The sequence below is a fragment of the Otolemur garnettii genome, unplaced genomic scaffold, assembly GCF_000181295.1.
Source record: "Otolemur garnettii isolate 467f Iridium unplaced genomic scaffold, OtoGar3 scaffold00021, whole genome shotgun sequence".
In the NCBI taxonomy this organism is placed as follows: domain Eukaryota; kingdom Metazoa; phylum Chordata; class Mammalia; order Primates; family Galagidae; genus Otolemur; species Otolemur garnettii.
The window spans coordinates 18,111,675-18,126,441 of record NW_003852416.1 but is presented as its reverse complement, the minus strand read 5'-3'; the positions used below and the strand labels follow the sequence as shown (position 1 = coordinate 18,126,441).

The following is a 14,767-nucleotide window of genomic DNA, read 5'->3' as shown; positions in this document are numbered from 1 at the left end:
ATCATTGTTGTTTGGTGGGCCCAGGCTGGATTAGAACCCTCCACCTTAGGTGTATGTGGCTGGCGCCTTAGCCACTTGAGCCACAGGCGCCAAGCCAACACCTTATATTTGTATGTAATATATATATATATATATATATATTTCTATGAGCCTGGAAAAAGTGAATGCACACCAAAGGAAAGGAGATGGGACAAGGATAGTGAGGAGGACTCTCACTGTATGCTACATACTCAATGCACTGATTTTTCTGTAGTCTTTGACTTTTCTATGTTGAACATATTTTATTATTTATTTATTTATTTATTTATTTTTTGAGACAGAATTGCAAGCTTTCGCCTGGGTATAGTACCATGGCATCACAGTTCATAGCAATCTTACACTCTTGGGCTTAAGCGATTCTCTTGCCTCAGCCTCCCAAGTAGCAGGGACTACAGATGCCTACCACAATGTCTGACTATTTCTTTTATTGTTGTTGTTGCAGTTGTCATTGTCGTTTTAGCAGGCCTGGGCTGGGTTTGAACCTGCCAGCCTCGGTGTATGTGGCCAGTGCCCTGCCCACTGACCTACAGGTGCCACTGAACATACTTTACTTTAGGAATTAAAAATGATATTAATAAAAGCAGGAAGATCACTTGAGCCCAGGAGTTCGAGGCTACAGTGAGTTATGATCATGAGACAGAGCAAGAACCTGTCTCTAAAACAAGTAAAGAAATAAAAATATTAATAAAGGGGAGAAAAAGAAAGAAAACTTAGGGAGAGAAGAAGAAAACACCTAGATGCATCAAAGCAGTCAAGTTTGGGAATATAATTAAGGTGGGAAAAGCTTATGATTCTTTCTGTTACACTACCATGGGATGCTGCTGCTTTCTTTTTTATTTTTTTCTGAGATAGAGTCTTACTCTGTTGCCCTGGGTAGAGTGCTATGGCATCATCGTAGCTCACAGCAATCTCAAACTTCTAGGCTGAAACAATCCTCTTGTCTTAGTCTCCTGAGTAGCTGGACCTACAGGTACCCACCACAATGCCTGGCTAGTTCTTTCTATTTTTAGTAAAGATGGGGTCTTGTTCTTGGTCAGGCTGGTCTTGAACTCCTGAGCTTATGCCATCTACCTCAGCCTCTCAGACTGCTAGGATTACAGGTGTGAGCCACCATACCTGGTTACCAAGGGATGCTTTTATTTATTTTTATTTATTTATTTATTTTGAGACAGAGCCTCAAGTTATCCCCCTGGGTAGAGTGCTGTGGCATCACAGCTCACAGCAACCTCCAACTCTTGGGCTTAAGCGAGTCTCCTGCCTCAGCCTCCCAAGTAGCTGGGACCACAGGTGCCTGCCACAACGCCCGGCTATTTTTTGGTTGCAGCTGTCATTGTTGTTTTGGCAGGCCTGGGCTGGATTCGAACCCGACACCTTAGGTGTATGTGGCTGCCGCCTTAGCCACTTGAGCCCAAGGGATGCTTTTAACCTACTTTCCCAGCTCAGGCCTGAACTCTCCTTGCCTTCAGGGCCCCTGTGACAAATGCCATGATGGGTATCATCATGCTTGAAGCTAACTCTGATGAATGTACACTGCCTGGTTCTTACTGCAGGAACACAGCACTGTGCTTTGTTTAACTCCTTGGCATCCTGATCGTAAAGAGCAGGGGAGCCCTAAGTCCTACTGCTCTAGTACTTGGTATGTTCGGTGGGGAGTCCAGAAAAGAATCTAAGTTCTCCCCACAGAATCTCTGAGGCCTAACCTGTGTAAACATTTACCTAGATATAGATCCCAAACTTGTGCAGGACAGATACTGGGGCTTGATATTTTTTACAGATGTACCTGTTCTTTTCCTTCTTAATTCTTCCACCCTAACATGATTTGCAGCTGGGTGTGTGAGTGGGGCAAGCCTTTTCCTGCTGCCAGTTGACCACTTCTCCTTGGGTAGAGTGTGATATTTCCAGAACCCACACAGCAAGCAGTAAACATATCAGGAGATGCTAAGAATCCAAGGTTATCTTTGTACCAAATGCTTCCTAGCAACACCTCAGGTTCCCTTTCTGCTATTCTGTAGGAATAGAGGAGTGAGACTGGACATTCTAGTGCCTGCCTCTGGCAAGACAGAGGTTGGGAGCAGGAAGTGAGAAGTGGATGGGGGACAGGAAAAGTGGTATGTTGTGGACAGCAGGGCAAGTCTGCTCTAAGGGAGCCAGAACTTCTGCCAGAAGAGAGAAAACAGGAGTCATTGTGCAAACTCATTAGATTGGGCAGTACAACAAGAAGCCTGGAAAAGGTGTCAAGTAAGCTGAAAGCCTGAGGCAGAGGAGGAACTATACTATTGTAAACCCAAGGGCTCTGAGACAGGCAGAGATAGGCAAAAGGGCCAAATACATGAGAACTGCGGGAATTTGTCAGCTCAGTGATCTCCTGCCAGAGGTTGAAAACAAGAAAGGATGAGAACTATACTCAGAACCTAGATTTTTTTTTTGAGACAGAGTCTCATTATGTCGCCCTCAGAAGAGTGTCGTACCATCACCACTCACAGCAACCTCGCTGGGCTTAAGTGATTCTCTTGCCTCAATCTCCCAAGTAGCTAGGACTGCAGGCACCTGCCACGATGCCCAGCTATTTTTTGTTGCAGTTGTCATTATTGTTTAGCTGCCCCGGGTTGGGTTTGAACTTGCCAGCCTGGCACTGTAACCACTGTGCTACAGGCGCCGAGCCAGAACCTAGATATATTTTAAGAGATGTTTTTGGGCTGCGTGCGGTGGCTCATGCCGGTACTTTTAGCACACTGGGAGATTGAGGCAGGTGGATCGCCTGAGCTCTAGAGTTTGACACCAGCCTGAGGGAGAACATACTCCATCTCTGAAAAAAAAAATAGCTGGTGTTGTTCCAGGCACCTGTAGTCCAAGCTACTTGGTAGGCTGAGGCAAGAGGATCACTTGAGCCCAAGAGTCTGAGGTTGCTGTAAGCTATGATGCCACAGCACTCTACTGAGGGCAACAAAGTGAGACTCTGTCTCAAAAAAAAAAAAAAAGATTTTCCTGGATATGTGGTTTGTAGTTTACTAGGCAAAGGACTAGCATCTGGGTTACAAGGCAGATTAAGATGTCAGATTCATTTTTTCCTTTCTGTCCTTCCAAGCATTCTGCTTTCTTTCTTTCTTTTTTTTTTTTGAGACAGAGTCTCACTATGTTGCCCTCAGTAGAGTGCTGTAGCGTCACTGCTCACAGCAACCTCAGACTCTTGGGCTTAAGCAATTCTCTCATATCAGTCTCCCAAGTAACTGGGACTATAGGTGCCCACCACAACACCCGGCTATTTTTGTTGCTGTTGTTGTTGTAGTTGTCATTGTTGTTTGGTAGGCCTGGGCTGGGTTTGAACCCGACAGCCCTGGTGCATGTGGCCGGTACCCTAGCCACTGAGTTACAGGCGCTGAGCCTTGCCTTTTTCTTTTGCTTTTTTTTTTGAGACAGTCTCCCTTGTTGTCCTCAGTTGAGTGCTGTGACATCATAGCTCACAGAAACCTCAAACTCCTGCGCTCAAGTGATCCTTTTGCCTTAGCCTCCTGAGTAGCTGGGACTATAGACACCAGCCACAATCCCAGCTATTTTTTAGAAACAGGGTCTTGATCTTGCTCAGGCTGGACTCAAACTCCTGAGCTCAAGCTATCCACCTGCCTTGGCCTCCCAGAGTGCTAGGATTACAGGCATGAGCCACCATGCCCTGATCATCCTCTGCTTTCTATTAGAATTTATGATTACCATGTTTTAAAATTTCTGGTTAATGTGAGAGTACAAACGACTAGGTTACAATATTTGCATTTGTTAGGTAGAGTTCCTCTTGTAGTAGTGTCCCGAATCCAACAGGTGTGCCATATACCCTTACGTTGTGCCCATTAAGTGGGAGCACACCAATCCTCTTCACTCCTCCTTTATGGTTACCATTTATGTCTCTATTCAATCTGAGTTTCCTAAGCCCAGAGAATTTATGTATGGGTGATATTTGGCATTTACTGGGTCCTCAAGAGATGCTGGCTGACTAAAATTAAAATCAAGTGCAAATGACTGATAGAACCTGAAAGAGCAGTTGGAAAGTCAGAAGCCCCAGGCAGGGGTGGTGCTGGAAAGGCAAAAGCAGCAGGGTTGGGAATGATGCAGAAGGTGAAACCAGATCCAGCATGTCCCTACAGCCCCTGAGCAGGCCTGCCAGGCCAGTACTTGGATGAAGAATCAGTGGGGTTCTGCTCTAGCAATACCACAAGAGCATACAAAAGGGTCTTGTCCATTTCTTTAACATTTACAACTAGGAACTGTGTACCTGGCAGATAATCCCTTTTTATTCACTCTGGCAAAGCCAAGTAAACAAATGCTGTGTAGAGATTTATTAGAAAAGTAGTCTTATGAAATATTTAATTTATGAGAACTCAAGTCTGCTGCTAGCTGCCACTGACCATTCTCCTGATGCAGACAAATAAATAGCATATCCCTCAACAAGGCTGTCTCAGGACTTGCTGGCTATAGGCCTGTAGATTGGGCAGACTTTATCCGAAGCACATCTGATTATTCTTGACATGCTGGGAAAGAGGGTGAGTTGTCTCCCATTTTACAGGCAGGAAAAGGATGCTGAGAGATTTGGAGCTAAGAGATTTGGAGCCACAGATTCTAGGGCACAGGTTAAATGGTGGCCATTTTGACCCAAAGATATATTTTGAGTGGCCCAGCTTTTTTTCTTAGTGGATGGGTATCGAGTGAGCACTGGCCTTTTTTTTTTTTTTTCAGACAGAGTCTCACTTTGTTGCCTTCGGTAGAGTGTCATGGCGTCATAGCTCACAGCAACTTCAAACTCTTGGACTCAAGCGATTCTCTTGCCTCAGCCTCCCAAGTAGCTGGGACTACAGGTGCCTGCCACAACCCCCAGCTATTTTTAGGGATGGGGTCTCTGACTCACGCTGGTCTGCAACTCATAAGCTGAAATGATCCTCCAGCCTTGGCCTCCCAGAGTGTTAAGATTATAGGTGTGAGTCATGGACCCCAGCTGGCCAAACTTTTTAAAGAATAACTTTACTGAAATAAGGTTCATCTGCCATACAATTTACCCATTTAAGGGGTATAATCCAATGGTTTTAGGTATATTCAGAGTTGTGGAACAATTACCACAATCTACTCTAAGAATACTTTCGTCACCCAGAAAGAAACCCCGTACCCATTAGCAGGGCCTTCTTATCCCACTCCCAACTCTTCCAGCCCTAGGCAACCACTAATTTACTCTCTGTCCCTGTAGAGCACAAAGTACTTTTATATTAACCGCTAACAACTATGATAAAATCGGAATAGTGTATATGAAATTTAGTATTTCTGATTTCTCTATAAAAATCAGAAGATCTGGTAGCAAAGGGCCTACATTCCTGCCTGCGGACAACTGGATGGAAATGAGAAGCCCTTTCATACTTAATTGAACGAACTTTCCAAATTTCACAAAAAGTGTCTGGTAGACTACCCCCTCCCTCCTCTTTTTTTTTTTTTCTTTTCTGAGGCAGAGTCTGCTTGTTGACCCAGGTTAGAGTGCTGTGGCATCATAGCTCACAGCAACCTCAAATTCTTGGGTTCAAGTAATCTTCCTGCCTCAGCCTCCCAAGTAGCTGGAACTTCAGGCACCTGCCACAACACTCAGCTAGTTTTTCTGTTTTTAATAGAGACAGAGGTCTTGCTCTTGCTCAGGCTGGTCTCTAACCTGTGAGCTCAAGGAATCCACCAGCCTTAGCTTCTCAGAGTGCTGAGATTATAGGCATGTATATTCAGATAATCTTAATGGGAAAATAGCTTAAGTTCCTCCTACTTCACCTTTTGGTAGAATTATTGGCATAATAAAGGAAATGTTTTCCCATAGTAAAGACAGGTCAATTCCTTAAATCTTAAAACTGAAAATGCACCGTTGTTTTAATGGATTTCAAATATACTACCAGGCAAAAGAAAGTAAAAATTGGCTTGGCGCCTGTGGCTCAAGTGGCTAAGGTGCCAGCCACATACACCTAAGGTGGTGGGTTCAAATCCAGCCCAGGTCCACCAAACAACAATGACGGCTGCAACAAAAGAATAGCTGGGCGTTGTGGCGGACACCTATGGTCCCAGCTACTTGGGAGGCTGAGGCAAGAGACTTGCTTGAGCCCAGGAGTTGGAGGTTGCTGTGAGTTGTAATGCCACGGCACTCTACCCAGGGGGACAGCTTGAGGCTCTGTCTCAAAAATAAATAAATAAATAAATAAATAAAAGAAAAGAAAAGAAAAAGAAAAAAAGAAAGTAAAAATTGACAAGCATTAGCTTAAATGATATTAAAGAAGATAGCTGGAGATGGAACTCCTACCACAACTTAAGAAAAGAAAAAATTTAATTTGTCAGCAGGACAGACAAATTATTTCTTCTGCACTGCTGATGAAAACAAGAAATTCATAATTTCCATGCATTTTTGTCTTTTTACAATTAAAGAAAAGGCAAAAGTAGTGCACAGAGCGTGGCTAAAGATAGAAATGTAGTGCTCCCTGAAAATCAACATTTAGAACAAAGATCCCTACTCAATTTTCTGCAGTAACTTACTAGGGTAAATGCCTCATGCTTTCTTCACTTAGGGACTGTAAGAGCCAAGTGCAGTGGCTCACGCCCATAATCCTAGCACTCTGGGAGGCTGAGGTGGATGGATTGCTTGAGCTCACAGGTTCCAGACCAGCCTGAGCCAGAGCAAGACTTCATCTCTAAAAATGGCCAGGCATTGTGGCTGGCAGCTTGTACTCCCAGCTACTGGGGAGGATGAGGCAAGGGGATCACTTGAATCCAAGCATTTGATGTTGCTGTGATGCCATCGCGCTCTACTAAGGGATACAAAGTGAGATTTTGTCTCAAAAAACAAAACAAAACAAAACTTAGGGACTGTAATACTATGATAGAGAGATTCAGTTATTTATTCACTCACCCATTAATCCAATGAAAAAACATTTACTGAGCACACAATGGTGCCAGGCCCTAGATACTGTGTGTGTGGATGGAGGTGAATAAAGAGAGATGAATAAAAAAATGAAAGACGACCGTCTTTTCCCACAAGGATTTCACAGTCTAGTGAGAAAGACAAAAAAATATCCTCTAGACTAGGTGTCTCTAGTTTAATATTAATTCTAGAAAAAAATGAGCTCAACCTTGCCTATGTCAAGGAAGAAGTCATACCCTATGGTAAGAAGGAAAGCTAACCACGGAAAAAACACCTTTTCTTGGAGAAAGTGAGGAACTTGGAATTGGATCTCAGTCTGATTATTGGCTCCTCATCTCCTAAACTGGGTGGTATGCATACTGTTACTTAACCTCTTCTGCATGAACTGGGGATGGTAACTCCTGTCTACCTAACAGAGCTAAAGCTTAAAGAGAAAGGACATTGTAATAAGTACAACGGCCTAAGAGCTGGGCCAATACAGAGAATCTGACAGTTTAGGACAGAAGGAATTGTTAGTTTTGTCTCAATGAAGAAAACTAAAAGGTGCACAGAAAGGTATGAACCACTCTTTGGAGACAAAAATGCAGTTTTGTTTTTTTTTTTTTTTGAGACAGAGTCTCAGGTTGTCGCCCTCAGTAGAGTGCTGTAGTGTCAGAGCTCACAGCAACCTCAACTCTTGGGCTTAAGCAATTCTCTTGCCTCAGCCTCCCAAGTAGCTGGGATTATAGGCCCCTGCGGCAACGCCCGGCTGTTTTTTTTTGTTGCAGTTGTTATTGTTGTTTACCTGGCCCAGGTCGTATTCGAATCTGCCAGCCTCGGTACATGTGGCTTAGAGCCCTATCCACTGAGCTACGGGCGCCGCCAAAAAAAAAAAAAAAAAAAAAAAAAAAAACGCAGTCGTTTTATAATGTTCCCTTTCTCTCCAAAATAAGTGCAGTATTTAGATTCGTTCTATTTGACACTATTGATGCATTTGTGTGAGGGTCCTGGCAAAAGGAACGATCGATAAAGCACTGGATTTAGGGCATCTCCACTGTGTGACCTTGGGTTCATTTTACCTATTCCCGCTTCAGTTTTCTCAGGTGTATTACGATGATCAAACCTACTCCATAGTAACTATCAACCCAGTTTTTGTAGGAATCCAACTCGAAAGTATGTAAAAGCGCCCTGGAAGCGCTAGAGTACCTGGCAAATATTTGTTTCCACCTAACAAATAGGCGTTCCGAAGAGGAAAGCCACCTTCCTGCTTGCTCTGTCACTCTCCTTTGTCCTCGACCTTTATTAACTTTGAAGCTTATAATCACAGAAATAACTGAAATCCTATGGCTCTTTCTCCGGCCCCACCTAGAAACACACCACCAAACTACCGCGCCGGCCCAGATGAAAGGAAACTTAGCCCCCTTCCAGCCGCGGACAGGACCTCATCTTCAAGCCCCCCGACTGAGAGTTCTGGAAGCCAATCCCCACAGCCTCCGTGCACCGCACCGCCCCTTAGAGAGGGGAAACACTGTGGTGCCCGGAAGAACGGCAGGGGCATGAACCAATCACTGCCCTCATCCGGCAAGGCCCAGAGGCGGGGTCGGCAGCCAAGACGGACAGCCAGGAAAGCCAATAGAGTGATCGGAAACTGGGGAGAGGGCGGACGACAGGTTCTCACAGACCGGTTAAGGCCCCTAGAGCCAAGGGCCCAAGGAGCCACTCAGTGTCCCTTTATGCACCCCAAAGTTCCCCACCTTGCAGTTGCTGGCCGGCCGCTCTACCTGCTGATGGGTGGGGAGGAGACGGAGGCGGCGGCGACTGAACCCTCCTGACAGGCCGGGCCAGTGACAAAGAGCCGGCGGCCCAGGGAGAAACCCCGAAAGCGAGCCTTTCAAGGAAAAGAGTCCAAATCCATTTAGATATAGTAAAGACGCAACTCACGTTATCGATCACGACAGGCTGGTTAGCGATCACATCGTACGACTCCATGGCAGAGGAATCTCTCCTTCCGAGGAAGGAACTGCTAGCCGGATCCGCAGCTAGCACCACTGACACGCATGCGCAGTCTACCCGCCGGCTCTGGGAGGCCAGGGAGCGGCCTGACTTCGCCACTGAAGAACTACAATCCCCAGCATGCTTTGCTCTGGGTAAGCCTTGTGTCCTGCTGCAGAGCTCCGCCTAATTGGAGACTTGGTTTCGCATTTCCGATGCACAGTACTCTGGGGGTTGTAGGCTGCACAGAGTAAATTGAGGGAGACATATATTAATAGTTGTGTTGCATGCCTTGGATCTGTATTCCCTTTAAAGGGGTTCGCAATGCATGCTGAAGTATGTAGTCTTTTTGAGTACTTGACTGTAGTCTATTTGGATTGGTCAGTAATTCGTGGACGTTTGGATTTTGCAGATCAGGCCTACCACTCCCAACCCACTCCGTTCCCTTGCACGATATAAAGTTGCTATGTTTTTTTTTTCTTTTTCTTTTTTGAGACAGAGCCTCAAGCTGTCACCCTGAGTAGAGTGCCGTGGCATCACAGCTCACAGCAACCTTCAACTCCTGGGCTCAAGCGAGTCTCCTGCCTCAGCCTCCCAAGTAGCTGGGACCACAGGCACCCGCCACAACGCCTGGCTATTTTTTGGCTGCAGCCGTCATTGTTGTTTGGCGGGCCCAGGCTGGATTCGAACCCGCCACCTTAGGTGTATGTGGCTGGTGCCTTAGCCACTTGAGCCACAGGTGCTGAGCCAGGTTGCTATGTTTTAATTGGGACTGTAAGAGTAGCACTTCACATTCTAATAGCAAGGAAATTTTCACACACACACACGCACACAATCACCCGAAGAACATATTCCTCAAACAAACAAATAAATAAAATTAGCTTTAAAGGGAGAAAAAGCTGTACATTGTCATTGCTTTTTGCGTTTGTTTCTGGGTAAGTGTAAACTTTGCAACAGGGTAACATTGGTCTGAAGATTGACATTTGGAACTATTAGTATAAGTGATCTTTTGCTCATTAAAACATCATCTAAAGGGTTCAAGAACTGCTCTAGTATATCTTTAATTTTCATGAAGAACTAGAATCGACATTGATGGGCAAGAAAACGGAGGCGAAGAGAGGTTATGTGTCACTGCTTTCAAAGGAGCCCAGTTCATTTTTCTTTGGATTATTTCCTCCTCCGCCCAGCTTCAAGTTGCAAGGGCCCTTTTGTCTGTCAATAGCACTAGGACATATTAGATATATAATCTATTAAGACTAATGCCAAACGGATGAATGAATCAAAACATTGTAAGATTTAGGGTTAAATCGTTGTTAGCAGTGTGTTAACAAAATAGTGACAAACTCTTTGTGGGCGCATTTCTCAGTGTTTTCGTGGGACCCTAGCACCTCCGAAAGATACCTCAACATCTCTATTAAAGCTGGGTTCCTCCTAACACTAGAGGGAGACCTAGAGCCTTGGAACACTCCCATACCAGGCTGAGGAGGCGAGGTGGGGGGGGTCCATCGTCAAGTCACGCCTTCCTTATTTGTGACTGGCACAGAAGTTAACCAATAGATGCCGGGATGGGGCGCGCCGGTGCCCCGCCCCCCCTAAGCGCCCCGCGGCCCCGAGGCACCCTCTGGCAGACTCAGCGACGGCGACGGCCTGGGCGGACTGTGCGCCGTGCGCAGGCGCGGAGCTAGACCTCGCTGCAGCCCCCCTCGCCTCGGGAAGTCGCACCCACGGAGTGGGTCCACTGGCGCGTCAGTGCTTTCCTCCTCGTCTGCCCTCGCCGGTTCCCTCAGCGCCCTACACACCCCGATGGCGGAGCTGCGGCCTAGCGGCGCCCCCAGCCCTACCGCGCCCCCGGCCCCTGGCCCTACTGCCCCCCCGGCCTTCGCCTCGCTTTTTCCCCCGGGACTGCACGCCATCTACGGAGAGTGCCGCCGTCTTTACCCTGACCAGCCGAACCCGCTCCAGGTTACCGCTATCGTCAAGTACTGGTATGCCCTGGGCCGCGGCGGAGGCGGGGGGAGAACGGACAGGGGCGAGCTGGGAAGGGTTAAAGCGCTGGGGGCTAAGTAATTTGTGGGAGGGGAAGGAGGAGGAGGGGAATGGTTAAAGCACTTGGAAGGAGGGCTTCCTGCTGCTAGGGAAGAAGTTAAGGCTCTAGTTAGGAATGGGGACAAAGGGGTTAACGGAGCCCATGGGTAGCGAAGAGTTAACCGGGATTAGGAGAATAAGAGTGAGGGAGGACTAGGGGTGTGTGTAGGAGCAGAGTGGGGAACGGTATGAGAGAGGGAACTGTAAACGTGGTGAAAGGAGGGGCGCCTGTAGGGGGTCATTAGTGGGTGAGGGCAAGCCAAGTGGGAAGAGGCTGAAGTGGGATGGGGGAGGCGCGGCGGGGCCTGGGAAGCATATGAGAGGGCTTTGGAGGAGCGAGGCTGGAGAAGCTCAGAGGGCACCGGACTGCAGGGGATAGGGGCGGGCTTGGGGGCCCGGGGCTCTTCTGTGGGTGGGAGGCATGAGATGAGAGCCTTGTGCTCGTGGAGGGATGGGGAGGTCTTTTGATACCTTATTGATGAGCTCAGGCGCCCTATCAGTGCAAAGCTTTTGCTTTTGAAGTTTGACAGAGCAACTCTTACTGATAAACTTTTTGCTTACTCTGCACAGTTCTGTCTCGGTGCAGAGCTTCCTTCTGGCTTGGCAGCAGCTTTGCTTTAGTACATTAAGAACAGGGGCGGGGAGATCCATGGTTTAGTTCAGATGGAAGGGGACCATAGCTTCCTACTTCCAGTGGGCAGTAATTGATGGAGACTTGGGACCCCAGCAGGGAGGAGAGTACAGTTGGACATTAAGAAGAGCTTCCTGGGTTTGGCGCCTGTGGCTCAAGCGGCTAAAGTGCCAGCCACATACACCAGTGCTGGTGGGTTTGAATCCAGCCCGGACCCGCCAAACAATGACAACTACAACCAAAAAATAGCCGGCCATTGTGGCAGGAGCCTGTGGTCCTGGCTGCCTGGGAAGCTGAGGCAGGAGAATCTCTTAAGCCCAGGAGTTTGAGGTTGCTGTGAGCTGTGATGCCCTGGCACTCTACCCAGGGTGACAGCTTGAGGCTCTGTCTCAAAAAAAAAAAAAAAAGAAGAAGAAGAAGAAGAACTTCCTGGCCACTAGCTGCCTTTTTGCTGGGAAGCTGAGGGTAACCCTTTAATAGCCCTGGGGTGAGAATGGTCTTTTCCAGTTCCTCATTTCCTTGGGTTGGGAGGCGCCAGATGAGAGCCTTGTGCTGATGGAGGGATGAAGAGGTCTCCTTTTGATACCTTACTGATGAGCCCATTTCTATTTGCAATCCTTCTCCCTACAGGCTTTGGGCAAAAAAGTATTATGGGGACTCTGGAAAAGAGCCTGTCTTCATGATCTTCCTGAATCAAAAGCTGACTGAAGTACTGGTTGAATCTGTCCATGATCACATTCATATAGGCACCGTATTAGCTGATCCCCCTCAGAGAGTCCTGAAAGACAGTTTGGCAGCTGCTTTGCAGTGTGGCCAAACGGTAGATCCGAAGGCAGAAGTGGAGGTCTTGTCTTTGCTGGTTAGCGCTCCCTTTAGGATTAAATCTTTCTCCTTATGACAGCCTCATCTTCCTCTGGAGATGGCAGTCTCAAGGCTGTGCAGGCTGAGGCCAGCTCCCTGTGTCAGTGGGAGGATACAAAGAGGCTGACAGTGTAGAGGGCCTAGGGTCTAGCCACTTACTCTCTAAGGAGGGCCATGTGGAGCACCCTCCTCTGTCTGGATAGCCAGGAGGAGTTATGTTCCTGTCTGGCAGGCAGAAAGTTCTTTGGTAGAGAGGAGTTTTTGAAGAATGCTTCTGAGTGGAAAGCAGCTCTTGCTAACCTTATCACCTGTTCCAATTGTGCCTCTATATGGAACCATGTGTTGTGTAGAACTTTTTGTCATGTGTCATGAGAAAAGTTGGCCTGACTCTGCCATGTTGTTTGTTCAGGCATTACTTGAGTATGAGGAGAAATCCCTGCACAGATTCAGCCAACTGCTTTTTTTTTTTTTTTTGAGACGGAGCCTCAAGCTGTCCCCCTGGGTAGAGTGCCGTGGCATTACAGCTCACAGCAACCTCCAACTCCTGGGCTCAAGCGAGTCTCCTGCCTCAGCCTCCCAAGTAGCTGGGACTACAGGCGCCCGCCACAATGCCTGGCCATTTTTTGGTTGCAGCCATCATTGTTGTTTGGTGGGCCCGGGCTAGGGATTCGAACCCGCCACCTTAGGTGTATGTGGCTGGCGCCTTAGCCGCTTGAGCCACAGGCGCCGAGCCCAGCCAACTGCTTTTTATGTCACCCAAGTGGCTATAAAGGATAGAGTTGTATGTAAAGATATCAAAGCACTAGCAAAGGACTAAGACTGGTTTGGGCAATTTTTTTTCCAGCCTAGAGCAAGCTGTTAACCAGGCCACATTTTCATAGATGGCCCAGCATCTAATGACAAATGAAGAGGCTTATATAGCACTTTGTGAAATCAGAAATGCTACCTAGATGCAAGAAAATGTAAGGGGGGCAGCTCAGTGACTGGTTCTTAGATTCAGAGGGATTTACAAAATTAAGATCCTGAAATTCATTTATATCCCTCACATTTGGGATCCCATATGCTCATAACTTAGCTGGGCTACCTGGGTTTGGCTGTGGCCTAGGATTCCATGGGATTCCTTTTGTAGTACAAGGGTGGCTTTTTGACCAGTAGTCCCTGTGCAGCAGAGACATTCTGGCTGAAAGCTGAGAGTTTGATGAGCAAGGATCAAAGCAGAGAGGCAGACCCAGTGCCCTAAGCCCACTCCAGTCCTTCAGATGCCCTGTGTAGAGAAGTTAGATGTTTGAGGAATTAAGTTGAGGGATGAGACATTGGATAACATCTTCTTCTAAGTATAAAATATGATTTTTTTTCCCCACATACTCATCTGGTCTCTGAGTAGTAGAGCAGAACACTCCATGCTTGTGGGCAAGGTTAATTTTGCCCGATTCTTGGTTATTCTCTGTAGTTGGTGTTTTAAGGTAATGTCTGTGTCTTTGATGTGATACCTCCTGCAAGACTTGGTCAGAGGAGGGCTGCAGTGCTATGGCAGATGGAGCAGAGAATGGTGAATACAGTTTTCCTGCTTATTGCTGTATGGACCTAGGCCGTAGGAGGGGCAAGGTTGGCAATTTGTGGCAGTTTATTGTAGCAGAGATGGGGCCTGTAGTCACTTCTGTATGTTCTGGGGTTCTGCAGCTATAATGGGGTCTTTCCAGCAATTTCTACCATTTTCTTTCCTCCATTCCTTCACAAACTTAATGTAGTTGGTTGTGGTATTAATCAAATGATTTGGCAAAATTAAAGTTAAGAGCAGACATGGAGGTTCGTCCCTTTTCCTTAGCTGAGATTCTAAACTATTTGCAGCAACTTTCTTACAAGTTCTAGAAATAACTTAGCATTTCCTAGCAGAGAATAAGGATTTCTACAATGGCAAATAATATCCTGGCAAAAGAGTCAATGAAGCCAGACCAATTGGTTTTATTTAATTTTTAATTTTTAATTTTTTTGAGACAGAGTTTTATTATGTTACCCTCAGTAGAGTGCTGTGGCATTACAGCTCATAGCAACCTCAAACTCTTGGGCTTAAGCAATTCTCTTCCCTCAGCCTCCCAAGTAGCTGCGACTATAGACGCCTGCCACAACGCTGGCTGTTTTTTTTTCTCATTGCTGTTTAGCAGGTCCAGGCCAGGTTCAAATCCATTAGCCCTGGTGCATGTGGCTGGTGCCCTAACCACTGATCTATGGGCACTGAACCCCTGTTGGTTTTTTTTTTTTTT

At 46.8% G+C, this 14,767-nt stretch overlaps 2 protein-coding genes across 6 annotated transcripts in view; one reads left to right on the top strand and one right to left on the bottom strand.

Moving 5' to 3' along the window:
• ACTR1A (ARP1 actin related protein 1 homolog A) overlaps positions 1-14,767 on the bottom strand; it is a 33,683-nt gene that overhangs the window by 12,183 nt on the left and 6,733 nt on the right. For 3 of the 4 annotated variants that reach the window (XM_023511640.1, XM_023511642.1, XM_023511641.1), the window contains one exon: positions 8,879-8,957. In XM_023511640.1, coding sequence (XP_023367408.1) covers positions 8,879-8,926 — 48 coding nt within the window. In that variant the 5' untranslated portion in view covers positions 8,927-8,957. Of the gene's footprint in view, positions 1-8,878; positions 8,969-14,767 lie in introns of those variants that run through there. The other variant, XM_003787217.3, reaches the window with a different exon arrangement.
• The window catches only part of SUFU (SUFU negative regulator of hedgehog signaling), a 140,940-nt gene continuing 136,724 nt past the window's right edge, over positions 10,552-14,767 (top strand). The window contains exon 1 of one of the 2 annotated variants that reach the window (XM_003787216.3): positions 10,552-10,914. In XM_003787216.3, the coding sequence (XP_003787264.1) occupies positions 10,733-10,914 (182 nt within the window). In that variant the 5' untranslated portion in view covers positions 10,552-10,732. The remainder of the gene's footprint in view (positions 10,915-14,767) is intronic. The other variant, XM_023511639.1, reaches the window with a different exon arrangement.